Below are 26,873 nucleotides of genomic sequence, written 5' to 3' on the forward strand. Positions count from 1 at the left end.
ATCTCTTCAGAATGTCGGCCATGTTTTTCACCGCATAAGACCCGGGAAAAGTGCAGAAAAGGTTTGGAAACTTGATTAAAACTCAGAAAAGTAACGCAGTATTTAAGACGAATATAAAATGATGTGACAAAACAGTATGCAATTCAATTTCCCGTCAAGTTTGCACATTCTTCAACTTGTATTTCTACTTTTCTTCTTAAGTAGCCGCTTTGCTAACGGAGTTCTGCCTGTAATAGCGTCACTGTACATACCAGCATAGTGTGGCGACGGTAGGAATATTGGTGATATGACAGAATCAGAAGACCAATAGTAACTTATTTATTTATTTATTTGTGTGCCGTGTAAAGTTACTTTGCCAATTTCTCGGGAAAAGCCTTAAGATTTGATTGAATTGTGGCAAGTTTCATTTTTCGCTAATATAACAGTAATTTATTGGCTATGTGTGGCATTTTCTCCCCGCCGGTAATGGAGCCTGGTTATGTGTTTGAACATAGCAGACAGATGTATCCAGCTGTATTAAACATGCATAATAAGTAGGATAATAATAATTTAACAATTGAAAATTAAACTTATAATAATTAGTTTAATTTTTCATTGGTTTTACATCTGTCTGTGTACGACTAATAATAAAAAATATAAACAGCAATATTTATATAGCAGGTTTGAAAACATTTACAAAGTGCTTCACAACAATATAAACATACTTACATGCATAATTTCCTCTGTTCTTTGTGTCCACCTATGAGCTTTGCATTAACCTGTTTTATATTTAATGTTTGCAGATGACTAAGAAAGGAAAATTCAATTCAATTTTATTTATATAGCGTCAATTACAGTCAAATTGTCTCAAGACGCTTTACAGAACCCATATGAAAGATAAAACCAGATAGTTACTGGAAGGACATACTGTATGCCTAAAATATGCCCAGGGGTTATAGGGATGCCATTTGTTGGAACATCAAATAAATAAAAATATTGGATTGAATTCAACAATATATCAGATGTTGCATTTAGAATTTCATTCAGAATAAATGAAATAAAATGTCAACAAGGCAATCGGCCACCAGTGTGTACAGACACATCTTGGAGAGATCAACCCCAATTCGATGTACAATACCTGCTTTACTGTTTACAGCTGATTGAATTAAACATTTTTTTTTACACACATGCACAAAATTGTATATAAATGGGGTTCCTCAAAAAATACTTTTTGAACAGTGGATAAGACCCTTTCCAGTTACTAATATATTTTTATGTTGGCATGTTTTTCTAATGCTAGAAGACATGAGTCAAGACAAAGCAGTTCCATGTTGAAACTGCAGTGTACTTCAAAATTCAAAATTTCTGGATTTCATATGTAACGAGGAACGAATCATATCAACTTGCAGAATTGGGAATTTAGTTTCCTTCTTTTTTCAAGTCTTTTTTTGTTCAAGCATGTACGAGTAAAGTACTGTGCAATTCTAACTTGCCATGTCATAATGCCGAAGCAGTGTTTTGAGTTGATGTGCTTGGAGAAAGAGGCAGGAACTTCATAGATCTGCACTTAATAAAATAAGCAACAGCACAGTTACATGTAGGGAATTTCAATGCATCTATTTTTTTTCATGAAAAGTAAAATCTAGAAATGTTGCTTTAATACAGAGTAAATTTTAGTAGAGGTCTTTTGGGCTGTGTGCCAAAAAGGTCCATAAGAATTGACGACACCACACGACAAAACACAATTGTGACATTTTTAATTCATGACCATTAACAAAAACATTTTTGTCCTTACAACACATAAACCGCTTGAACAGTGCATCAGGTCCTAGGAGGCATTTCCCCAGCTAACTCCAAGCTCTGGTGTGTTCCACAGATCAAAAGGAATAGTTCCATTGTGTTTTCAGTGATGGGGCTTTATTATTAAGGTGTGATGGCAACACTCACTGCTCACATCACCGTGTGCAGTAACTACGAATTCAGAGTGCAAATATATCTTTCTGCATGATTTGTGTGATGCTAATTTTGTTAGTGGTGAATGAACTGTCAGAGCGGGAGGCTGAATAAAACTGACAGGTGTGTTTTTATCTATAGAGATGCGTTTACAGTATAATCGTGTGTTCGTGTTTAAGACATGTTTTGTCAAAATGCCTTCCAGGACCTTTTCTGCCACAAGGACAACTTTTTGATCAACTACAACCTACATTAGGGCCCCGTGAAAACAATTCCCTCCTGTTTTTAAGTTGTTAATCCAAAATCTAAAGTTTACAAAATGCTGAAGTGTGTTTTCTTTAAAATGATCAAATTCTTATTTTCTAACTGTGTCTACTTGCGTGTCTTGGTGTTTCAGATTATTCTTAAACTTTGACTTTTGTACTCACCACCTTGGCAGTTATATCTTACAAGGGAAACGGTCTTCTGCTCATAAGCAGATTCAAACAAGTATACAAGAGTTTTAATGTAACTGTTGAATGCCACAGTATTTCAGCAATTTAAAAAAAAGACAAACAACCTCAATTTTGATACACACTTGCATTCACACTGAGCATACATAAGCAGGTTCTATGTTTGCAGATTGAGTTGTCTGAAAGTTTACCAGATGCTTAGCAAAAGATTCAGTAATATCCAAATCCAAAGTTACCATGCACAGATTTTCCACCCAGATTTTGTGACTCCAACTATGTTTTCAGTACTGCAGAAATCAAAGGGCCCTACTGTCACCGTCCATCCTTACAAACTATGACACTAAAACACCGGCTCCGCTTTTGGATCCGCCTCCTTCGCTGTCCCTGGAGGACGATGCTGACTGGCCCTGCGCCTCCGATTCACCTTCCCCTACCAGCCGGATGTTGTAGCGTTCCCTGTACTCTGTTAATTCCCGTCCTTTCGTCTGCATCTGTGTGTTGATGGACTCAATTATTTTGGAGATCTGGGAAGACAGAAAAACGAAAGATTATTAGAAAAGAAATCAGATCAAGTTGTATGCTTCATTTTTCTATTTTACATTAAATACACATCTTATGAAGGCACTCATTCTTACTAAACCAAAGCACTTTATGCTGATTATTGTATGTCTCAAGGTTTGCATGTGTGGTTTTTTAAATAATGCCAGTTTAATTGTTGTCCTTTTGCCATCCATCACCTGTTCTTTGTTGGTTTCCAACGCTGGTAGAACTTCTTTTACCGTCCTCTCCACTAACACCCCCCTACAAGACGAAAGCATTTCCTCGAAGGATCCACTTCCCTCAGGGTGTCAATTACTAGGCTGAATGGAAAATAGCAATGTCAGAAACTAAAGCATATTTAATTCAAATATATCTCAAAGGCCCAATATGGAATATCCAAAGGAAAAAAGGTAGTATACACAGAGCTTCAGGACAAATTTGACTAATTTCAATTTTTCCAATTTATTTCAGAAATGTCAGAAAAAACGCAGAAGTTTGACCAAGCGGCCTTTATTACAGCATTCACTCAGCTTATCAGTTATAAATTTGACATTATAAACTTTTAGAATCTCAATTTTTGGCAGACTAATGCAGACACAGCAAAATCAGCAGGAGATTTTATTTTTAATTGGAAACATCTCTGTTAATCAAGTAAGAAATGAGCAGAGAAGATGAAAAAGGCTTTAGAAGTGAGAATATCAGCCCCCAACCTGTGCTCGTTGATGTCCATCTCCAACTCCGCAGCTTTAGAAGCCATACTGCGTTGTTCCTGTCGCATCCTCTGAAATGTTGCCACCACCTGTGACACAAAAACACTCACTTAGCAACACCGCAGAAACACAGACTTAGTATTAGTTTTACTCTGTCATGTATTTGTAGGTAACATGACAGTGATGTTGACAAAACGATAGCAATATGCAGCAGCAATAGACACTTCATCAACAGCATTACATACAAGCTGCTTTGAAAACACACAACAAAATGCAAAGTTCAACTGTAAGCGTGGCCCCTCCTTGGCTCCTGTCAGTTTATCGTATGTATGCTATGTATTCTTGCTTTGTTTATTTAATGTGTGTAAAGTTGGTTATTCTTTTATCCTTATTTTTCTTTATGTGCACAAATTCATTTATTTGTGTGCAGTTTTAATTGTTGTATAAACATTAAAACTATTACTTATCATAAGTAGGCGGTGAAATGTAAAGTAAGGTTTCTCAATTCAAAGTAAACCTTTTTTAAGTCATAAAAATGTTCATAATAATATTTATCAATAGACTGATATAAGCATTTTATTGCAATACATTATTCTCCCTTACCGACCAACACTACCAACATTTAGCTGCAGCCATACCATGCAACCACTTTTAGTAGAAAACAATGTTAATTGGTTAATCTATGAAATAACTAATCAAATTGGAAATTACAATAATGTTTGGTTTTTACCTCGTTTTAGTATATTATGATTAAAACAGATCTCTATTGTTATACAAGTTGCATTCTGATTGCAGGATTTTTGTGACAGATTATTGCACAGCGAATCTACTACTTTAAATTATGGGGAAATAATCTGAATAGTTAAGGACTTTTTAGTGTCTACACGTTTGTAAAGTGGGGTTGGGTGGTCCTCAGTGGTAAAAAAATAGCTTCTCTTACTGTCATGCAGCTAATTTAAGTGGGCAGATCCATATACCAAACCAAACCATCCCTTTACATGGGTGTGTGCATTTAGATGCAACTGAATGTCATTCATCTATCAGCCAGAAGCCCAGAACTGCGACCAAGTCTTCATAAAAGCTCATTACATGTAAGGTTTCTCTTTAGCTGATTGTACTGTTCCGTTTTGTGGTGAGAAAGCAGAATGATGGCCGAGTGATGGCGATGGGGAAGCTAGCGTTAGCTTTGGCTAGCTGGGAGTCAGACTGGCGGCTTTAGCTTCACCTGATCCGGCTGAAAAACAAAAACAAGGAGTTTACCGACCAAAGCAGGCCGAGGTGGAGGTGCAGGTACCTGTTCAGCTGTCGGGCCGGACTGTTTTCCACCGGCGCTGTTGCTGGATTTGCTACCCGTGCTGCTACTGTTGGCTGCCATCTTGGAAGGGTGTTGCTGAGAAGGACCCCAGACAGACGTGCAGAGCTGGTTCATGTGATTGCCTGTGTGCAAATGCAACCCAGCGCAGAATTTATTTTTGGCTACTCCTTTTTTTAAATATTATAAAGATAAACATTGTAAATACATATTGTGTTTTTTTAGATGTATGTTATTGATGCAGGACCACAAAATACTTAAGGTTGCTTTCTCAATAAGCATGACATTTTCACAAGAAGCAAATCAAAAAAGGTGCCAAAACAGTTTCCTAAAAGGTCTTTTACCTTCTCTACTGTATTTACTCTAAAAGCAAACATGCTCGACATGGCGATGATTTTCATATTGTTGGTTAGAAAAACTAAGAAAAAAATTGTCATAGGACTTGAACATTTTTCTTTTTCCAATGACTTGAAAAAATATTTTATTTTACACTCTTTTTTGTCATTCTGTATCTAATTTCTGTCCAACAAATTTCGAACTAAGTCAATTGAAATTTCACTCAACTCCTGATTGTCCTTGATCCAGAAAAATACTGAAAGACTTTTGTAATGACAGCTCATTTGTGAATGAGAAACATTCAAAATCTCCAGGAACAAATTTAGGATTTTTAATACCACTCACTACTAATGCTCCCAAAAACATTTATTAAATTACCGCCTCCCAGTTACACCTGGAGAAGACCTTATATATGGAAAGATTACTTTGAAGTGGTAATTTAATACATATTCTTTGTGGCATTAATACTAGTGTTGGCGCTATTTTTAGTGATGTAGATTCATATATTGCTTATTATGATCTCATCAAAATTGTATATCCTTCAAAGAGCAACTTGCATTTTTACAAACACAACTGTTACCAATTTTAAAGTATGTCATCCAACAGTACATCCAAACCCTCCTATCAACCCTAAAACCTTTAAGGCTCTTGATATATCCAATCCTCTAAGTTGCTAAAATATTTCAATACAGTTTATGTTTGAAAAATACGCCTTGCCAATAACGCAATATAAGTACTGCCCAGTAGGTGGAGGTGATGTACTTCTTCCTGGTTTGTAGCCACTGATTACCAGCATAGAAGAAGAATAAAGCCTGTGTTCCTGCTGTGAAGGACTGAGCTGAACACTGAGACAATCGTTAATGTGATACGAACATGGATTAAAGAGAGAAGGTAACTTTGTCTGGGACCAATGTTCACCATCAGGTGCATTCTGGGATCAGCTGCAAGAAATCTGGCTCCTCTCCCAGCTTTCAGAGAAAAGATCAAGCTGCAAAACAGGTATGTTTGTCATTGAAACAAGAGAATGTGTTTTACAAGTAATAGCTAGCTGTACCTTTGAATTTATTCTAGAAATCAACAAGTGTATTGTGTTTTTTAAATTATTTTGTACAGTTAAGATAATGTCTGCAAAAAAGTGCCTTTTTATGTAATTATCAACATTTGGTACAGGGACATTAAGTATAATGCTGACAGATTTGTGGTGATTTTATGTCAGACATTACATTTGAATTAGATTATCTAAATGTTCAAATCTCAGAAAGATCTCCATGAGTGCAAAGTTGTACACTTTCATCCAATACGTTTATAGCAGAGCAACTAGTGCAGTTAATAATCAACTATGGTTGACCTGATATGTCTCTTGGTCCAGAATTTAATAACAATCTCTCTCTTCTCACAGGATGTCCAGCTCTTCTCACCCGCTGGCTGCAGTCTGTCAGATGACTGCTACTCCAGACAAAGAGGCCAACTTCTCTGTCTGTAAGCAGCTGGTGGAGGAAGCCAAGGAGCAAGGGGCTGCCATGATCTTCCTGCCTGAGGCTTTTGACTACATTGGATCCAGCAGAGAGGAGACGCTGTCACTGTCAGAGAGTCTGACAGGAGACACCATCTCAAGATACGCTCAGCTGGCCAGGTGGACAAACAAGTTTCTGTCTCAGTTCTAAGGAGTGTTTTTGAAATGTTGTAAAAGTTAGTGTAATGTCTAACACCAGCAGTGAAACACACGGAAAGATGAACATTTTGACAGCAACTTTTGTTCTTGTTTTTTTGTTTTTGTTCTGAAGGTGCATTTTATATGGTTGCTGTTTTGCTATATTTTATGTGTCTCTTTTTGAGAGATGTAATGTTTGTTTGAGCTGAAGTTGATCTTAACAACTGCGCTTTGCCAAATTAGCCAAAAAGTTTAAGTCCTGCCAGCTATTTTGCAGTAGGTTGTTGGCAGAAAGCAGGACAGATTACTCTTAGACAATTCTAAATTATTTCACAAAACTTGGTGCCGTCGCAGTAAAGTTGTAAATGAGATTTTTGAAAAAGATTGATTATAGATTGCTTAGAATTCCTGTATGCATTTTAACCCCGGTTTGTTACAGGAAGTTGGATGTGTGGTTGTCTCTTGGAGGATTTCATGAACGAGGACATGACTGGGAGACTGACCGACGAATCTTCAACAGTCACATCATAATTAATGATAAAGGTAGTGGTCACTGAATTAAAAAGATCCAAAGTCATTCTCAAGCTTATTAAAGGCTTTTCAAGACCAAAAAGTTTATTTTTTTTCTTTTGGTACACAAATTACTCAGTATTCACACCGACACACTGTCTTTTTACCCCCAGGTGACATCATTTCAGTCTACAGGAAATCCCATTTGTTTGATGTGGAACTGCCTGAAAAAGGGGTGTCACTCAAAGAAAGTGCCTTCACCATCCCTGGACCTTCGCTCATGCCTCCAGTCCAAACTCCAATCGGCAAGGTCTCATTTCATAAGATATTTTAAAAAGTTACCTGTTAAATGCAGTGTATTCAAGGAGTCAAAACCAGAGGATTCCACTTACAGTGTTCAACAGTATACAGCTGTATTTGTCTATGAAGAGGACATTTCTAGCCATGTTTCTGATCCTCTATGGGTATCGCTAGAGTAGCTTCACACTAAGGATTGCTGACATCCTCTGTGTTTCTACTGACCCTTTTATTGTTAATAGAACTGCACTGTGACTGACTCACGTATACAATGTGCACTGTAGAAGTATTTATTGTTATTTTTAGCATTTTAGATTTCTGTTAAAGCCTATGTATTTTATTGCAGCTTATTTGTTGCAGTGCTGGAGATGCTGTGCTTCTTGTTGTTTTTAGAACAATGACCATATAGAACTTTTGATGTTTTTTAATACAGGTCGGCTTGGGCATCTGCTACGATCTAAGATTCCCTGAGTTATCACTAGCTCTGCAAAGGCACGGAGCCGAGATCTTGACATACCCGTCAGCTTTCACTGTAGCAACAGGAGCTGCTCACTGGGAGGTGGGATGAGTCATTGTAGACAACAACATTACCATAAGCTGTAAACCTGAATTTCTGTAATGCACTTAAAATACATTTATTCTCAGGTGTTACTCCGTGCACGGGCAATCGAGACCCAGTGCTTCATCCTGGCAGCGGCGCAGGTCGGCCAGCACCATGAGAAGCGCTCGTCATACGGCCACGCCCTGGCGGTGGACCCGTGGGGGGAAGTGCTGAGTGACTGTGGAGGGGAGAAGCCTGGCATGGTGCTGGTGGAGGTGGACCTGGAGAAAATTAGCAGAACCAGGAGGAACATGCCGGTCCAACAGCACCGCAGAGACACTGCTTTCTACCACAGTCTGGCTCAAACATGAGCATAATGAAGTTAAAGCTTCGCATCACAAAAAACACATTGGCTGGGAGGAATACAGCGTGACTCAAACTAAACAAGATGTTGTCTTTAATTACTGTCTTGCAGAGGAGCCAAGCTGAATGAGGTAGTGAATTAATGAATGCACAGAATTCCTCAAAGGAGTAATCACTTTCAGCTTGTCTGATCAGAAGCACCGCTCTTTAAGGCAAAATGCCAGAAAACAGTCTTCAAAATAACAGAGACTCCAGGCTAAGATAATAAAAACAATAGTTTACTGTGAGGAAAGAAGCATGCCTCCTTTTGAAATTAGTAATCAATAAATATTGGAAATGTTCCAACATGAAGCGGTTGTTCTGCTCCAGAAGAGATTCAAGTAGAACTGCAGGTCACTGCTTGTGATTGAGGCTGAGGGAAAAATCCTCAGCTGTAGCCTGTTTTTTAAATTTTGAGTCATACTGTCATCACTGTAGGACATAATTTAATTTCCACAGCCTTTTATCGGTTCATTAGTCAAGGAAATGAGCTCAAGTCGTCCCAAAAGAGCCTGTGAATGATCTTACTCACACTGATCAATAGATGGTACTATTGGGCAGTTAGAATGGAGGAAATGACAATGACTTGCAGTGAAACATTTTGTTCTAGGTGTATTACTGATGATAAATCAACATGTCATATTGAAGAGTTGTGAAAAAAATGCACCTGTATGATCTTCCATTTATTAAATTACATACTAATGTGCAGAAAGATTATAGGATAAACTCAAACATCTAATTATGCATCTTTTGGCTCCTCTTCTTGTTCACTTTTTTCCTGTGATTTCATGTGGGTTTCATGTGTTATGTTGCTCTATCTTTCTCTATAAAACACACCAAATTTATTCCATTAGGTTAAATTCAGGCAACATACTCGGACAGTTTGTAGTTTTCACCTTTTTGTGCTGAAGACCAAGCAAAGGTATTCTTTTTTTAATGCCGTTCATAGAGGTTCATGTTATGCAACTTCCTCTGCACTGTCTGAGCTGTTACAGAAACCCCGATTTCTCCTGATTACTTCTGTGTCGTGTATGAAGCACTTGCCCGTCCCTTTTTCAGAGCTAGATTGTACATGAAGTGCACAGTTTGTGGTGCCATTTCAAGAGGACCACGGTAGCGCTGATTATCAGTACTATGGCTCAGTACATTCTGATTACTGCTGCAGCTGTGTTTCCACTGATTTTTTTATTTATTTTTTATTTTTTAGTTGATTGCCAATCCTCCTGTATCTCTTTCTGTCTGTTTTCACATCCTCTGGTAATTCTTTTCCATGTGGAGCTGTAAGACAGATAGGCAGACAGACATCACTGATAAGTCCAGAACTGAGAAAGTTTCGGTGTTCACAACTCATTTTAGTACCATGTCTATGCAGCTAGGCTAACTGGAAATCCCAGGAGTTCTCTGTTTTATTTTGTCATCAACTTTTTATCTCATCCCTTCATAGCAAAGTGATGTTGCACAGGGCTAGATTCACTCACACTTTAATCCAAGTATTGCCAAATACTGTTGCAGCGATGTTAGAAGTGGTGTTATTTAAGGTTTTTAAGCAAAGCGACCAAACGTATAAATACAAATTATTTAATCAAAAATTGGTTTCAAATCATGTTTTATTTTCTTTTAGTCATCAGTTTATTATCTACCCCTTGAATGATTATGACGACTATTCTTTTTTTGTTAAATTGTTGTCTTAATTGCACTTTTTTGTGGAGAAATAGAGACACTGCTGCTTCATGGTGAAAGAAGCCAGCTGAGGTGGTTTCTGGTTAGTATGCTTTCTGGGTGTTTTCCTTTGGACGTTTTTATAGGTACACTACTGTTCGAAAGTTTGGACACACCTTCTCATTCAGTGCTTTTTATTTATTTGTATTATTTTCTACATTGTAGATTTATACTGAATATTCACACTTTTTTGTTTACAACATAATTCCATATGTATTCTTTTATAGTTTTGATGTCTTCAGTATTAATCTACAATGGACAAAATAAGTAAATAAAAACATTGAATGAGAAGGTGTGTCCAAACTTTATACTGCTAGTGTACATCCAGTTGGAAGGAGACCCTGAGGTAGACCCAGAAATGGCTGGAAGGATTACATGCCTCACCAAGGTATTCCCAGGAACTTGAACTGGGAAACATTGCTGGGAAGAGAGTGTCTAGAATACCCTACTGCCTCCACAACCAGACCTGAAAACCTGTAAAAATAGATTAGTAGATAAAGGCATACATGAGTAGGCACCTGGGTACATTTCAGAACTTCTGTGCTCTGTCTCAACCTCTGGGCCTCTTAGGTTCTCAGAACAACTGCTGTTCACTGTGCCACTGTGTGTGTATTTGAAATAGCCTTCCTCTTACAAAAAAATGGTCTACTGAGATTTTAAAGAAACACCTAAATTCAATTCAAGATCTTCACTGTCGTTCCAACCTGTGGAATGAAAGTAAATGCAATCTTAAAAGAAAGCAGACGCCAAGTCAAAAAAGAACAAAAAAACTAAAAGTTACATAATATAAAATATATACAAAAAACACACATTTCAGACACACCCAACCAGACATCTCAATGGCTTTTGGTTGTTTTTTCAAAATTTTTGTATTTTACATTTATACTGAACAGAATAAATTTAAAAAAAAGTATAATACATACTACAAGTAATTGTTAGTTAAATTCTATTCATTCTTTTTTTTTTTTTTACATAGGTTAATAAGTATTTGTTGTTCCAAAATATGGCATCGCTTCTACACAGTGGATGTTATGAAACCACCAGGTATGCATTGTATTGGAAAGATAATCAGATCGAGAGTCAATAAATAGTCACAAATCTGCAACGCATTGAGCTAATAAGGGTCATCTCTGCCTTTTGTGGAAAATTACACGACTCTCTCTGAAGGACTTATGGAAGTTGGTGAACATTTTGGGCGACAGGATCATGTTAGGTACATACATCAGGGATTTCGTAGATATTGGTGGAGTTGTGGACATTCAAATGTCTGGATACGACCCTAACAGCCAACAGTCGATTCTTGTGTTTCTGTTGTCATCTGTGGCAGTGATTCATATAGAATAAAATAAAGCTGCACCTTTTATAGCTGGTTGAAGGAGTGTTTGGACACGATCTGACCATTGTCCTTTCAAACCACACCTAACAAGAGTGTGGATTAACGTGGTGGTTGAGAAATTGTCACCACTTGAACAGAACGAAAAGTTTTTTTGTGCACAGCTGACTAAATTTAGCCCATTTCAAACAGAACAGAAATGAGATTTTAAACATATTTAGACATATTTTTTTGTTGTGCATGTCTTTTAACAGCACATGTGGTTAACATAGATGTTTTCAAACGTGCTATATAAAGGCTTGACTTGATTTTATGCAATATGTAAAAGCTGCAACTAGTGTTCTGCAGGATTAATAGCCTGTGAATTTTGTGTGCATCCTAATTGATTTTTTTTTAACAAACTGTTCCAGCACAACACAGTACACCGAGTACAATGATGCTTCTGGTAATTTCTAGGTTGTGACTCCATTGTCTTTTCTCCTCCAGCAGTCTGATTGCAGTGAGAGGATGAATAATTGATCAGCTGTTTCTCTTTCCAGGCCGTTTTACTATGTGGGACTGTGGGTGGGAGCTGCTGCTGTTGCTGCTGGTAGGATGGTACAGGAAGTGAACGTCACTGACACAGGAATAGGACTGAAAAAAGAAAACACCATCATGATGAGGAGAATGTCAAATCCCACCGTGTAGGAAACCGAATCGCTGCTTCAACTCGGGGAAAACGATGAATTGTTGTGTCCGAGCTGGAATCGAGGCATCAGGAAGGTACGTGGCTCCGTTTGTGTGTCGCGGGCTGCTGATGTGAAGCTTAGCTGAGTGTGTGTGAATGGAGATTTCACCATCCGAGGCCATCCATCCTTCTTTACATCCATCCTTCCTCCTGTCGCTATCAAATGTTATGAACTCAGGTTCATTCTTCACGCCGCCGAACAGGTGCCAGCTAGTTTGCTAGCTTAGCCGTGGAGGCTAACCTGCTCGGTGTTTGTGTGAGTTGAGTAGGAAATTCACGGTTAGCTTGTGTCTTGAGTGGATTTTGTGGATCATTTCGTGGACTTGGGCCCTCGGCTGCAGCTGGGGGAAAGTGCAGCTGCATGGTCCAGACTGCTGAACGTTACAGTCCCTGTTGCTGTGGCTATTTTCCGGACATTTTCAGCACGTAATGCACATTCAACGTGAAAGCACCGCTCAGTGCTCGGCGTGTGGCTGCTAGAAAGGACTCATTGCTGGCTGTATCATGGTTGGTTTTCAGCATTAGTCCTGAGAAAACATCCGTCTTGTGTTTGCAGTACTTTGTTAGGAAACCACTTGGTGAGATTAGATGCTTAAAAGGATGTTTTTTCTCATTTTACACTCGTATTACAACCTGTAGGAGCATGTAACTTACTGTAGAAGACAACCACAGAGTTCAAAAAGTTTGGCTGCAGGATGCACTCACTCTTCTCTATCAGTGTTTCTTGTGCAAAATGACACTGCATTTAACATCAGCCGAGCATATTTTTTATAGATTGAGTCATGCATTCTGGCTACATAGGACTGAAAGTGGTTCTACATAATCATAAAGTTCCACTGACTTAATGTACAGCTGGTGTGATCAGCTGAGTAGTGGATTTATTGATAAACAGGAACTAATTTGACAATTTATTCTTTAGTTTTGTCCTTTTTCAAGCATAAGCACCACAAATTCACAAATTTAAGCTTTTCAAAAGTGAATATATGCTGCTTTTTGTGTAAATGTGGTCACTTTTCACCACTTTTAATCACTTACCAGTCAGTAATGAAACCAAGTGTTCATTGCAGTCATACCTTTCTGGCAATAACAATTCAGCTAGATACAAATAATTGGCTACCTGTGTTGTTGTTGTTTTTTTACAGTAAATTATCAGTGCCATTTGTCATGTGTCCACTGACATTGACTAAGTAAACTATAATGTCATTTCTTCAGCTAGAAATCAACTTAAAAGACAGTTGAATCATGTCTTGTCCCAAAATATTCAATTTGCAATAACATTTTATAACAACATTACAATCTCTACACGATTAAATGATTATTTATTAATTGCCAAGAGTTTCTTTGCATCCTATTTAATTTTGTGACAGCACAAGATAGTATAATAATGCATCTCGTAATTAATAGATTGTAACTCAGTAGAAGAATCTCTTGATTAAACACTTGGCTGTTTTCTGTATAAAATGCCCATAAACTGTTGCATTTTGAAGATTGGATATTATCAAGTTGCTTGTTTGGTTGAAGGAGAGTCAGGAGAGTCATGTCATAACGACTAAAAACACTGAAAACAAAATAAATGCATACCCTTTATAAGCTGGAATGTGCATTTAATTTGGTTTGTGAAAGGCTGGACTTGATAATCAATTTCCAAATTTCTTTCAAATCTGCAAAGCATTGCAGCACTACTCGTCAGCACGTTAAGCATATTGTGATCAGAGAAATTGTGCTTGGATTGGTCGTGGTTTTGTTTACAAGATGTCCTTGACATTAAAAATAGCCCTGAGTGTTAAACATAAACTCAAGTTAATTATTTCCTGCTCTTCTCCCGTCCTTCTGTGTTCAGGTATGCTGTTGTAAATTTGTGATTTATGATTAGCAAACAGTTTGTCAAAGCAGAATCTCTGTCTTACTTTTTCGACCTGGCGGCTCCAGACAGGTCAGACCAAAGACACTGCAACTCCGTATTAGATTTGCTTTCCCCGTCGGGTTAATCCGAGCTCCTGATTGTGTTATGTCTGTCTGGAGGGCTTGCTTCCTTTCCATTAAGCATGGCTTTTGAGTTTCATTCACAACAGACATTCATGACATCTCATTTAATTGTTTCTTCCTTTTTATGTCACATATAGTGCAGTCTGTACGATCGCTAACAGTTTTCTTGTAGTTTGTCGGGACGTAGAAGGTCAGATTACACAATGCAGCGACGACAACAACTGCTGAAAGTTGCTAAATCATTGTCTTGGCTTTCACTTCCTTGTGTGTCTCAGCAACAAAAACGACATCTGGTTTGAAGTGAATCTTGTGTCTACTGGCTGATCAATGATATAAAATGTCAGAAAATTGAGACATTTAAGTGAAATCACAATGGGTATTCCAGATTTCACAAATTCACTGCCTGCCAAGTGAAATAATTTTCTCAGACTGGCATGGGCTGAGCGAAACTGACAGCCGATACACCCTCGTAGGTAGTAGTCACACACCGAAGGTTTACATAACTGGTTGTAATTCTTCTACTTCACCGATATGTCAGATAGAACATGTATGATTCAATTTTTAGAATGCATTTGTAACTAGAAACTTCCTGTGTTGCTTCAGTTAGAAAAGGACAGAAACTCTCCTTGAAACAGCAGCATTTATTGACTGGTAATATAGTTTTGAATGACTGGTGATTTAAATGATGTACATGGCAGGTCTTGTTCCTTCACAGACTGTAAGACTCATGCAAACATAGCACAAACTCAAAGCACATACATGCATATTAAATCCAAACGTGTAATACATATTTTAAGATTAATTAAGGAATTGTGTAATTTTTTGTTATTTTGCAAATCTTAAGTTCAGTTTGTGTACGGGGTGTGATCAGCCACCCAAAAATGTCTTTTTTTTTGTTTTTAGAATAATAAAACAGACAAGCAAACTAATCTTCACATTTATGAGACTTTAACTAGAATCTGCTAATTTTTATATTGTGAGTTAGAACATGAGTGAGGCTGATACGGATATTAATCTTGGAGGTTTTCTCAAATCTCAACATTTTATGTCTCAAGGCTCATTTTGTTCTTTTACATAAAAAAAAGAAGAAAAAACACTTTTCAGAGTTGTCTAGGTTAAACTGAAAAGAAAAAAAGAACTTCAGTATAAGTGTCTTTAGTTATGGAATCACTGGTTTTCATACTGCAAACAGCACCTGTATTATTCTGGTGTCAGTTCATCATGAACACAACAAGAAATTAGGAGAAATTTTAAACTTAATGCAGTTTTCAACATTGAAGTATTATTTAAACACAAGTAATGCAAATATTATCTGATTATTTAATGTGGATATACAATTTATTTTATGTGTTACAAGTAACTTTGACAGCTGGTTAGACAAAGTAATTCATTATATATGCTATCAATTAAATTTTTCTCAAGATTTTTATTGAAAATTGATGTTTATTAGTTATATCTACTCAAATAGATAACAACTTTGTGTACCTGATTATCATGGGGAGACTTTCTTGTTGAATTCATGAAATTGGAATGTTTTCCTCCATAAACTATATGTGCAAGTATTGTTTCCTGGCTGTTTGACTTCATAACTTAAGTTAGTGTCAGTGAAGCAGTCTGTACATCTGGCTCCATGCTGTTGAAGTGCAGCTAACTGTGACGAGAGAAAGCTCCATGCTGTGTTGGATCTGCTGCACGTTGGATGTTTTGCTACATAGCGATCCATATATCGACTGGCTGCTGTCTTTTGAAGGATATGCGTGTCAAGGTATCGGCCACGTCGACGGAGGAGGTGTGAGCCTGACGGTTAGAGGGAGGGCAAAACGCTGAGTCATGTCTCGGCAACAGTCGCCTGGGCAACACCTCCATAGTGACCAGCTGGAGGCAGATAAAGACCCTCGCCGCTCAGCTAGTTGTATAACATCAGCAAAACCTGCAACATTTTGTTCGCTCGTTGCTGTTATCGGGCGTCGCACACGCTCATCCCCCGCCGCATTTGTCCACATTCTCCAACGGCGAGAGGAAATCTGACTCGTTGGGTCGAAGCTCCTCAATTATCTACACAATCCAGTCTCTCTGGCATAATTACTGTTTTGATTTCTGTTGCAAAGAACGAGGGGAAACGTGAACAAGTACACTGCAGACTGTCGTAATTACAGCTATCAAGTTTCACCAGCAGAGAGGAATAGAAGAAAAATTGACAACTCTAATTAAAGCAGTCCACAGCAGCACAGTTGGTTTGATATTAGATGCTTCTGACTAAAAAGATAAATGCACATCTTTAACATGCTTTTTAGTTACTCTCTCTAATTTGTAAGCATCCCTGATGTGTTAAAGTGTGTGTTTCTTTTAAATGTCAGAATTGCCACAAAAGCTTAGTTTGAATCCAAACCAAATAGATGAAGGAAGTGAAGAAGGTTCAGTTAAATGTGACCATTCTTCTTTTAACTAGGTCAAAAAGCACCTAGAAGATCTCTGCCTCAGGGTTGGCTCTGCAAACAAGCTGAATTGAATTTCCTGGCCACGCTGATTTGATATAGCTCAAAGGGAAGTCCTATCTAGTGAATGAGTGTGATTGTTGGCTCAGGGAAAGTCTCTCTTTCCTCTTTGCCTCATGTTGTAGAGTGTGGATTACTGCTACACAGTTTCACTGTCGGCGTTTGCAGAAGGCTTTGGGTCGGGACGGCTCGGGCTGGGGTGTATTGTCCCTGTCATAACAAGTGTCAGCATTTATTTGGTAGAGATGAGTGATTTTTACTGCAACTCATTATGTAGACACTGTTTGAAGTCACTTTTTAAATGGGATGGTTAGTAATTTGACCTTCATTAGCTCAAGTTTGAAATAGTTTAGAACCAGCGATGCAATTACATGCACTCTGTTAGCACACACGGTGAAACACTAACATAGGAGGTCCTGATAAGAATGTTGGTTTATGGTATATGCTACTGTAAACCAGGGGAACTGGTTGACGTAATGGTTGTGTTACTTGTTAAACTCTGTTTTGAGATGATTGGTAGGGGACTTCAAAAATGCAACAAGTAAATCTAAAAGTTGATTTGTCGCTTTTTAAATGAAAAGAGGGTTATTAAATGCGGAGTCCTGTTGTATCTGGTATTTTCAGTTTTATTTATACACTTTTTGTCTATGATCGAAGGCATGACAGAGTAGATCACTGTTTGCTATAAACTAAAACTTTAAAAACATGTTTTTACCACTAACCATGACTCTAAGGGATCCACAAACTGTGAGTGGTTCAAATTTACAGATATCCTGATGGACAAATGATTATGGTGTGTACCACATAATTGCAACAATCTTGATTTGATTCTGGCCAGAGGCTTCTGGTGCAGGTCATGAGCTTCCTCTTTCCTCTTGATCCCAATCTACATTTATTTGGTTGTACCCAATAAAGACAAAAATGCCAGTAAATCATTTTTTAAAAGGAGAGGAAGGGACAAAGGTTCATTTTGTGCTCTGACATGCAAGAGCAAGGAAAAGGTAGCTGTGCTGACTTTGATTTTTCTTGTGAAACTGAAGAGTTTTCTAGCCGGACTCAATACAGCAAAAAACTGGAAGAAAATTGATGGTTGCAGTCAGGATTTTTGCTCTTTGACTGCAACCAACAAACTGCAAGTACTTAAATGAACAGAAGTGTGAAAAAACAGTGCTGAGAAAGTTAATTATCTTCTTTTGCTGCAACACAGAAATCAATTGCACAATCAGAGCTGATTAAGCTTATTGTACTTCCTGCTGTACCCCCATCACACCTACTGTTTCACCATGTATGTGGCTGAAAACGTTTGACAGTTTTAGCCCAATGACATCAGTTTTATGCCTCGGTTTGTTTTCCACGTTAAAATCCATCCTTGTATAGAAAACGCAAAGCAGTTTTGTCCAGTGGATAAAAAGATGATTTGTTTAGGGAAGCACATTTCACACTTTTGGAGAAATCTTCTTGCTAAATCAATTAAGCTGACTCCTACTTTTTCTCTTCTTCACTTTCTGTCATTGTTGCCTTTTCCGAATGTCACTTTAAAGGTCCCTGGCACTCTGCAGCAAAGAAAAATCAAGATAAAATAAAAAGCGTGGGGCGACCCGATAGCCAATTTGTTAGTGTGCATGCAACACAGGTGCAGATGCCTTCAGCAGTGAGCCTCTGGGTTGATTCATTGATGGACCACACCTTTACTGCATGTCATTCCACTGCATTTCCTTTATTTCTCTGCCAAAAAATAATCTTTAAAGACAGTGGAGAGTGTAAACTATCAGGACAGACATGGAGGGTGCTGAGATGTTAGACAAATGTGGAGTCGCCTGTCATCCTCTGAGGGATTAATGAAAATCAGTGAGGCTACAGCAACACATTAAAAGTCTTCCTACTGAACTCCATGTCTCTCCTTTTCATTATTACTTCGTGACTCATCATGTCTTGAGGCTGATGCGCCCATAAATATCTCCAGGTTATCTTTAATTTTCGTCCGTCTTTGGGCTGTCATTGTGCGCTGCCTGGTGAGGATCATTTTAGGTCACGTCTGTCACGCCGCTGGTCACGTTTGTAGCTTCAGATTGTGCTGTAGTTTCTAGGTTGCTCCACAGGGGGGCGTGGTGTGAGAGCAGGAGATGTGGTGCGTGGTGATGCTGCTCTGCTCCCTCTGTGCTGCAGGAATATTATCGTAATCATCCTCTCATTGTAGAGCGGATGTCCATGTGTCATTTTAATCCCTCACTCTATAAATACATCTCTGTACTTTGCAGAAATGAAGCGATTTTGATTTGTTACATACTCCACGCCAAATGTCTTGATTTAAAATTGTAAGTACTGTCTGAAAGGAAGAAACAAATACAGAAATGGAAATAAAGGTTAAAAAGATTCATTCTTATTTATATGCAGTGTTGCCGAAAAGAAGTCAAATAAACTGCAGTTACTCTGAGTAGTAGATACATTTACCCTGTTAGACCAGTGGGTTTATTTTAACCCTCCAGACTCACTGTATATATAAAATGCTGCACCTCTGTGGAAATAACACAACTATGGCCAGAAGTGGAAAGGAGTCAGAAATGTCTTTTATGCTGTGTGACAAAGCTATAATCCCATAAAGCATGAAAAAGAAAGTTAAATGTCTTTCATTATTTAGTTTACAAAAATGCCCAAAACTGCCATACACATGTATACCATTTTTTCCAACATTTTTACACTGAAGTGTTGCTTATTCTGGGGTAAAAATGTGGTGCTATATCCTGTAAATATTTGACTACTTACATTTTCATCATCTGAACTACAGTTAAAGGCTGAATGTGATTTACTTGTACTTCTTGCTCTTCTGGTTATGCGCCGAATTGTTTCTTTTCAATCATTCTGCCTTTTCACAAACATGCAGGGCTCTCTTTCATCATCATTCATCTATATTGTAAAATGATATGGTAGACCTTTTCTAAGCCTGGGATGGAAAGGTTAATTGTGTGACATATATGGGGACACTCTGAAGTCTTTGGGGGCACTTCTTGTGTACTTTTGCTGTTTCCATTTCTGTGTGGATTTTTCAGGCTACCTTTACAGAAATGTACAAGATGGATAAAATAAATGAATGTAACCACATCATTAGCTGTAGATTGTATTGCTGGCCTGAGATCTATCTCCTGGTTGTGTCAGTTGTCTGTTTAACTGGCAACAAAACTGAGTTTGTCGGACTATATACAGTATATATATATATATATGTGTGTGTGTGCGTCTGACCTGTTGTGTGCTCTCCTGTCTTTGCTGTTTACCTGTGAGTCAATATGCACATTAACAACCCTCCCTGCTCTTCTGTGTAGCTGCTAGATCACTTCACCTTGTAGACTCTGTAATCTAGCCTCCTCACAACACAGTATGTATATCTCCACCACTCCCCTTCCTCCCTCCCTCCTTATCATCCAGGGTACTGGCGCGTTGCTAAATGGAGTCGGAGCAGCTGTACCACAGAGGCTACTGCAGGAACAGCTACAACAGCATCGCCAGCGCGAGCAGCGACGAGGAGCTGCTGGATGGAGCCGGCGTCATCATGGACTTCCACACCACCGAGGACGACAACCTGCTGGATGGGGATGCTGCCTCCCCAGGTAGGGAGTTTGGGAAACCTCCAAATTCTTCACCCCACCAGGTTGATTTGTCAAAGTCTGGACGTCTTGAGCTTCCCCCCTTCATGTCCCAGGCTTGATGACCCTCAAACTCCAACCTTTCCTTGAACTCTCAGTGAGCTTCCCATTGTGCCCCGACCTTTCTGTTGCAACACCCGTCCGATCCAGAATGGAGTTTATCTTCTGGTTCGCTGTTGGCCATACAAAGCAGAGAAATGCTGCGGTTGTGAGTCAGCTCGCTGCTGAAGCCGAGAAGTGTGTGTGCGTTCATGTGTGCCTCCTCATCTCGATCCAGAACCATCAGCTGCTCTACATGCTGTCTTGTGGAGAAACTTTCCGTTCAGCATCACATTCAGGCTCCCATTTTGATTCACAGAACCTCACAAATGGTTATTATCATGTTAACTAACATCTAAAAGAAAAGGAAATGTTTACTAGAGAGTCAAAGTCACTTCCTTGTAATCAGCTCGTAAGAATATCTAAATATACAGCCACATCTCAAGCAGTAAGAGCTTCATTTGGGGAATAAAAAAATGGCAACAAAAGCTAAAAGTTAACACTTTTTTGATTGAAAAGCTTTTATTATTATTACTATGGTTTGAGGTAAATTATCACATTGATTTTAAAAAATCCCCAATTTTTGGTAATATATCTGTATATTTCTTGTTTTATTTAGTTATTTATTATCAATTTGAAATTTAATCTAATTAAATTTTCATTCTTCCTTCTTTGTATTGTCTAAACGTCAATAAATTATTAATCGCTTTGTAACCATTTGTGAGATTCTCTAAGGATCCCCATATTTTTTCATTATTATTTCAGTTTTTCTTCTACAATCATTAGTTTTGTTGTCTTGTACATCTTACTCATCTTATAGTGATTGATGTTTAGTTTGTAACTATGACTAAACTTTGCACAGTTTAATAGTTTTGCCCGCTCTCTCCCCTCCTTTATTTTGCTATCCTGTTTATGTGGATGATCTTGACCTGATCACCTCTTCAGTGTTCTGTCTTCCTGTTTCCTGCGGTCTGTTTTGTGGCGTTATTAACACTTTTGTGCGCGCTTCGGCCTTGGTCTTTGTTTCTCCTCTGTTCTGTGTTTTGACTTGTGTGGATTTTCCTGTCAAGTAGCTGTGAAACATAGGTGTTAGTAAAAATACAGACACGTGGCAGAGCCTCTTTGCAATGATATATTGCAGGATAAAAATAGAACAGCTTAGGTTGAGTGTTGTGTACAAATGAGACACTGCAAGTTTATTATAAGAGTACGTTGGACTGCCGGATGTTTTTGTCGGGTTAGATGATAAGCTACAGTCAATACGTCATTCATGGTTTTACTCCCGTGCTGCTGTTTGTAAGGCTGCCAGGTCATGTAATTCTAGTCATACTTATCATTTCAGCTCAGAATGAAGTCACCTGTTTCTCATTCATTCAGTGGCTCAGTAGCATGCTAACTGATATTTCTGTCCCATCGACATCCGATCCGCTACATCCTGTTTGCTCTTCCTAGTCTGAGTAAATATGCCGATTTCTCTCGTTTCCCCTCTTTTTTTTTTTTTTAGCGTTTACTCGCAGCTGATCAAACCGAAAATGCACATGCTGAGGATTGTGTCAAAGGTGTCGGCTGAGCTCGGCTCTTCAAATAAGAACGGCTTGTATTTAATTAGAATGCCTCTACACTGAAGATTTGCTGCTCTCTGAGTGAAGAAAGAGAACTAAAGTCTGCAAAAAGTGTGTTTATGTAAGGGATAAAGACACTACATTCAGTTTAAACTCTGTTTATGAGTGTCCTAGCAGAAAGGTTATTTTCTCCCCGTTTAAATTGGATAATTAGGATCAACTGCTTTTATTTGATTAAGTTCTTGGATTGCGGATGGATTTGAATAAGGACACAGTACACAACAATAACATAAATACACATTTGTTTGACAGACTGTGGTGAAACTGAAATGGACCAGTTGCTTCAAGAGAACATAGACCTTTTTCTACAACTTTGTTATACCTCTTCCTTTTATGTATTACAAATGTAAAGTCAGATTGTATTTCTTTTGACATTCTGAATAGCAGAACCTGTATATGTAGTACTTTTCCCTCTGATGCCGTGCCATTTTATGGATTTAGATCCTTCTATGGCATTTATACCTTTTCTAAAAGGCGGCTACTAAGTCCAACAACATAGATGAACAAGTTTGAAATAAGATGCAGTAAAAAGGATAATTTGCTCAGACTGAGTTCCCCCTACAGTGTGTACTGTAGTAAATCATAGTGGTGATACAACAACTTTTCAGTCTAGACTCAGCCTATTCATTATTTAAGAGCAGGCTGTGGTCATGCTGTTCAGCAGGAAACGCACATACACACGTGGACAAAATTGTTGGTACCCCTCAGTTAAAGAAGGAAAAACCCACAATTCTCACTGAAATCACTTGAAACTCACAAAAGTAACAATAAATAAAAAATTATTGAAAATTAAATAATCAAAAACAGCCATCACTTTTGAATTGTTGATTAACATAATTATTTAAAAAAACAAACTAATGAAATAGGGCTGGACAAAAATGATGGTACCCATAACTTAATATTTTGTTGCACAACCTTTTGAGGCAATCACTGCAATTAAACGATTTCTGTATTTGTCAATGAGCGTTCTGTAGCTGTCAACAGGTATTTTGGCCCACTCCTCATGAGCAAACAGCTCCAGTTGTCTCAGGTTTGATGGGTGTCTTCTCCAAATGGCATGTTTCAGCTCCTTCCACATATGTTCAATGGGATTCAGATCTGGGCTCATAGAAGGCCACTTTAGAATAGTCCAACGCTTTTCTCTCAGCCATTCTTGGGTGTTTTTGGCTGTGTGTTTTGGATCGTTGTCCTGTTGGAAGACCCATGACCTGCGACTGAGACCAAGCTTTCTGACACAAGGCAGCACATTTCTCTCCAGAATGCCTTGATAGTCTTCAGATTTCATCGTACCTTGCACACTTTCAAGACACCCTGTGCCAGATGCAGCAAAGCAGCCCCAAAACATTACTGAGCCTCCTCCATGTTTCACCGTAGGGACAGTGTTCTTTTCTTCGTATGCTTGGTTTTTGAGTCTATGAACATAGAGTTGATGTGCCTTACCAAAAAGCTCCAGTTTGGTCTCATCTGTCCAAAGGACATTCTCCCAGAAGCTTTGTGGCTTGTCAATATGCATTTTTGCAAATTCCAGTCTCGCTTTTTTATGAGTTTTTTTCAGCAGTGGTGTCCTCCTTGGTCGTCTCCCATGAAGTCCACTTTGGCTCAAACAACGACGAATGGTGCGATCTGACACTGATGTACCTTGGCCTTGGAGTTCACCTTTAATTTCTTTGGAGGTTGCTCTGGGCTCTTTGGATACAATTCCAACGATCCGTCTCTTCAATTTGTCATCAATTTTCCTCTTGCGGCCACGTCCAGGGAGGTTGGCTACTGTCCCGTGGGTCTTGAACTTCTGAATAATATGAGCCACTGTTGTCACAGGAACTTCAAGCTGTTTAGAGATGGTCTTATAGCCTTTACCTTTAAGATGTTTGTCTATCATTTTTTTTCGGATGTCCTGGGACAATTCTCTCCTTCGCTTTCTGTTGTCCATGTTCAGTGTGGCACACACCTTTTCACCAAACAGCAGGGTGACTACTTGTCTCCCTTTAAATAGGCAGACTGACTGATTATGAGTTTGGAAACACCTGTGATGTCAATTAAATGACACACCTGAGTTAATCATGTCACTCTGGTCAAATAGTTTTCAATCTTTTATAGAGGTACCATCATTTTTGTCCAGGCCTGTTTCATTAGTTTGTTTTTTTAAATAATTATGTTAATCAACAATTCAAAAGTAATGGCTGTTTTTGATTATTTAATTTTCAATAAATTTTTATTTATTGTTACTTTTGTGAGTTTCAAGTGATTTCAGTGAGAATTGTGGGTTTTTCCTTCTTTAACTGAGGGGTACCAACAATTTTGTCCACGTGTGTAAATGACTTGTGCTGAAACTGTACAGGCGACCATGCACAGTGTAGCTGACAGAAGTGCGATTGTATAGAACAAGATCACAGTCCAGCTAGCTCAGCTGTCATGCTCACTACACATGAGCAAAAACAAGTCTGAGTGAATGAATAAATGGAGTGACAGGATGTTATCATCCATAGCAGTAGAAGGTGAAGACCTGCATAGAAGTGTGTCCACTGCTTTTTCCAGCTATAAATGTCACTTTTAAGACCAATGCTCATGCTGTTGGCATACTACTGTTGGCAGCTTTCAGCTCAAAACATTATTAACTCTGTAGAGTAGACTAAAAAATTCTCAGTGTTTTTTGCTCTTCTCACATTTTACTAACTTTGTATTGTCATGCAATATAAAGCCTTGCACTTCTATAGAAACAGCACAACCAATGTATTTTATGCCGTATAACAAAGCTATAGTGGTATAAGTTATTATTATCTGGGGGGTTTGTTTTGTCTTTGCAGCATCACTTTGTCTGCAGAGCTAGTCGAGGTTGTGTTTGTGTACAGTATGTGCATTTATGTAAGAAGGATTGTCTTCAGTCCTTCAGTGTCTCCAGTCTCCTCCTGGTGATTCGCCTCTTATTCAGTCACTCTGAAACTAGACCTTTGAGCAGTTAACTACGAAGGCTGAGAGCACAGAGTAACCCTAAACTTTCACCACTGATACTGTCACTGCTGCTACAAGTAGAGAGTGAACTGGAGCAAAGTGTTCTAAAAAAAAAATTGAGGAAAAAGAAATCTGCAACAATGAAATCCGCCTTCCTTTTGATGTCTTGAATCATATTGCATTTGTGCTACTGCATTAACCTGGGCTCCACCTACCTGTCCTGTCAGTCTGGATCTGTGTGTGATAAAAATGTAACAACATTCCCATGAACCAGTTTGGCTGCCAGCCGGTGTGAGCGAGTGTTTCAGGAAATCTCTGGATGAATGTGTTTCCTTGAAGTTGGTGTGCTGCCTGTCTGTGGCTCTCCGTGCCTCTCTGTGCTATTTATACATAGCAATAAGGGGTGGGTTCACAGAAAACCTTGTAAAGCCCTCCTCTGGGCTAAGACTGCAATGTGACCAAGGGGCTGGCTCATTCTCTTGGAGTCTCATGGAGTGAAACCTTTCGTTGGATTAGCAGAAGTGCAGGAGATACAGACGAGGCCATTGCTGAGAAACTTTGGTCCTTGAACTGAAACAGTGATTCAGAGATTTTTGCTGCTCCCAACTTCCTGTTGTGGTTTTGCCTATAGTTTGACGCGTTCACCGGGACTTCTTGAGGAGGGAGGTAACAAACTATGGCTGGTGTCACCTGTGGAGCTACTTAGCAACGGCAACCCTGCCAAACGGTAAGGTGTGTGTTTACAAGGATTTTTTAACAGCATGAATGAATTTAAAAAAATGAAATCTGAATAAGCCTGGGAACTGTAAGGGATGAGGAAGGACCTGACCTGACTTACCTGTTGTGTTTCATATCATAACACACAATTATATCAAGTTTACAAAACACTGTTGATATACAGTGACTGTGGTCCCTGTTGGGTTCTGCTTGTGAAATCAGCTGCAGTCAATATGGTGCCGCTGAGACTGAGGATTTTCATGCATAAAACAAGGATTGTGTAAGACAGACAACAGGGGTGTCTGTGATTTTGGATGATCGCACAGTTGTTGTGAGACATCTATGTAGTAAATAAGTGTTTCTGTGTTAGATTGTCTTTATTCAGACTTTGACTTGCATTCTCTTGCCTCCGCTTCTCTTTCATTCCTCCCAAAAGTATTTCATTTTCTCTTTTTATGCTGAAGACAAGACAGCAGTCTGTTTAACAAGTTAAGCAAAATGAAAAGGCATACTGGCAGATAGCTAGCCTGGTTATTTGTCAGTTCATGCTTCTGCTGTCATGAAGCTTTACTTTTTGTTGTTGTGAATTTGGTTGAATGTTGCTGTAGAAAAGATTTTACTTTTTGGGTTGTGTGCAGAGATTTGACTTCTTAATATATCAAGTTAAGGTTTCTGACAACACTCTTTATCAATCCCATACTTGTGGTCTTTGCATCAGTTTTAAAATATGTGTGCCTGTTTGCATTTGCACACTCAAGATTATTTTTGCTGTGTCTAAGATAACGTTACTGTGGAACTTCAGCAGTAAGGCGGTCCCAAAAAAACGTTAGCCAGTGACCTGCTATGACTGAATACATGTAATTTTAGGTATGCATAAACAAACTAGAGTCGCTGGCCATGTTTCCACATCATTGCCAAGCAAATTTGAAGTGATTGTATGAATTGCTTGAAATTTTTTCTAAATA

General features: G+C 38.6%; 3 protein-coding genes across 6 annotated transcripts in view; 2 read left to right on the forward strand and 1 right to left on the reverse strand.

Annotated features, from left to right (window-relative positions):
* Positions 1-1,719: 1,719 nt before the first annotated feature.
* On the reverse strand, positions 1,720-5,067 carry pfdn2 (prefoldin subunit 2). The gene is given in 5 exon segments (XM_022202189.2): positions 1,720-2,908; positions 3,122-3,180; positions 3,183-3,244; positions 3,635-3,723; positions 4,929-5,067. Coding segments are annotated over 5 exon segments (537 nt in total). The 5' UTR covers positions 5,064-5,067; the 3' UTR covers positions 1,720-2,716.
* A 999-nt stretch (positions 5,068-6,066) lies between these two features.
* Positions 6,067-9,429, forward strand: nit1 (nitrilase 1). Its single transcript, XM_022202188.2, has 6 exons — positions 6,067-6,281; positions 6,682-6,915; positions 7,373-7,476; positions 7,617-7,753; positions 8,174-8,299; positions 8,386-9,429. The coding sequence occupies exons 1-6, from the start codon at positions 6,193-6,195 to the stop codon at positions 8,650-8,652; spliced, it is 957 nt and encodes a 318-aa protein (XP_022057880.1). The 5' UTR covers positions 6,067-6,192; the 3' UTR covers positions 8,653-9,429.
* A 2,824-nt stretch (positions 9,430-12,253) lies between these two features.
* The window catches only part of clcn3 (chloride channel 3), a 48,257-nt gene continuing 33,637 nt past the window's right edge, over positions 12,254-26,873 (forward strand). Inside the window, exons 1-2 of one of the 4 annotated variants that reach the window (XM_022202181.2) lie at positions 12,254-12,497; positions 20,364-20,545. In XM_022202181.2, the coding sequence (XP_022057873.1) occupies positions 20,383-20,545 (163 nt within the window). In that variant the 5' untranslated portion in view covers positions 12,254-12,497; positions 20,364-20,382. The remainder of the gene's footprint in view (positions 12,498-20,363; positions 20,546-26,873) is intronic. The other 3 variants (XM_022202184.2, XM_022202183.2, XM_022202185.2) reach the window with 3 other exon arrangements.

The sequence above is a fragment of the Acanthochromis polyacanthus genome, chromosome 23, assembly GCF_021347895.1.
Source record: "Acanthochromis polyacanthus isolate Apoly-LR-REF ecotype Palm Island chromosome 23, KAUST_Apoly_ChrSc, whole genome shotgun sequence".
Classification (NCBI taxonomy): domain Eukaryota; kingdom Metazoa; phylum Chordata; class Actinopteri; family Pomacentridae; genus Acanthochromis; species Acanthochromis polyacanthus.

Excerpts from the sequence above, each read along its gene's own strand:
- nit1 (XM_022202188.2), top strand. The coding sequence starts at position 6,193 with ATGTTCACCATCAGGTGCATTCTGGGATCAGCTGCAAGAAATCTGGCT. Across the intron at positions 6,916-7,372 it reads AGATACGCTCAGCTGGCCAG|GAAGTTGGATGTGTGGTTGT; the intron begins GTGGACAAACAA and ends GGTTTGTTACAG. Across the intron at positions 8,300-8,385 it reads CAGGAGCTGCTCACTGGGAG|GTGTTACTCCGTGCACGGGC; the intron begins GTGGGATGAGTC and ends ATTTATTCTCAG.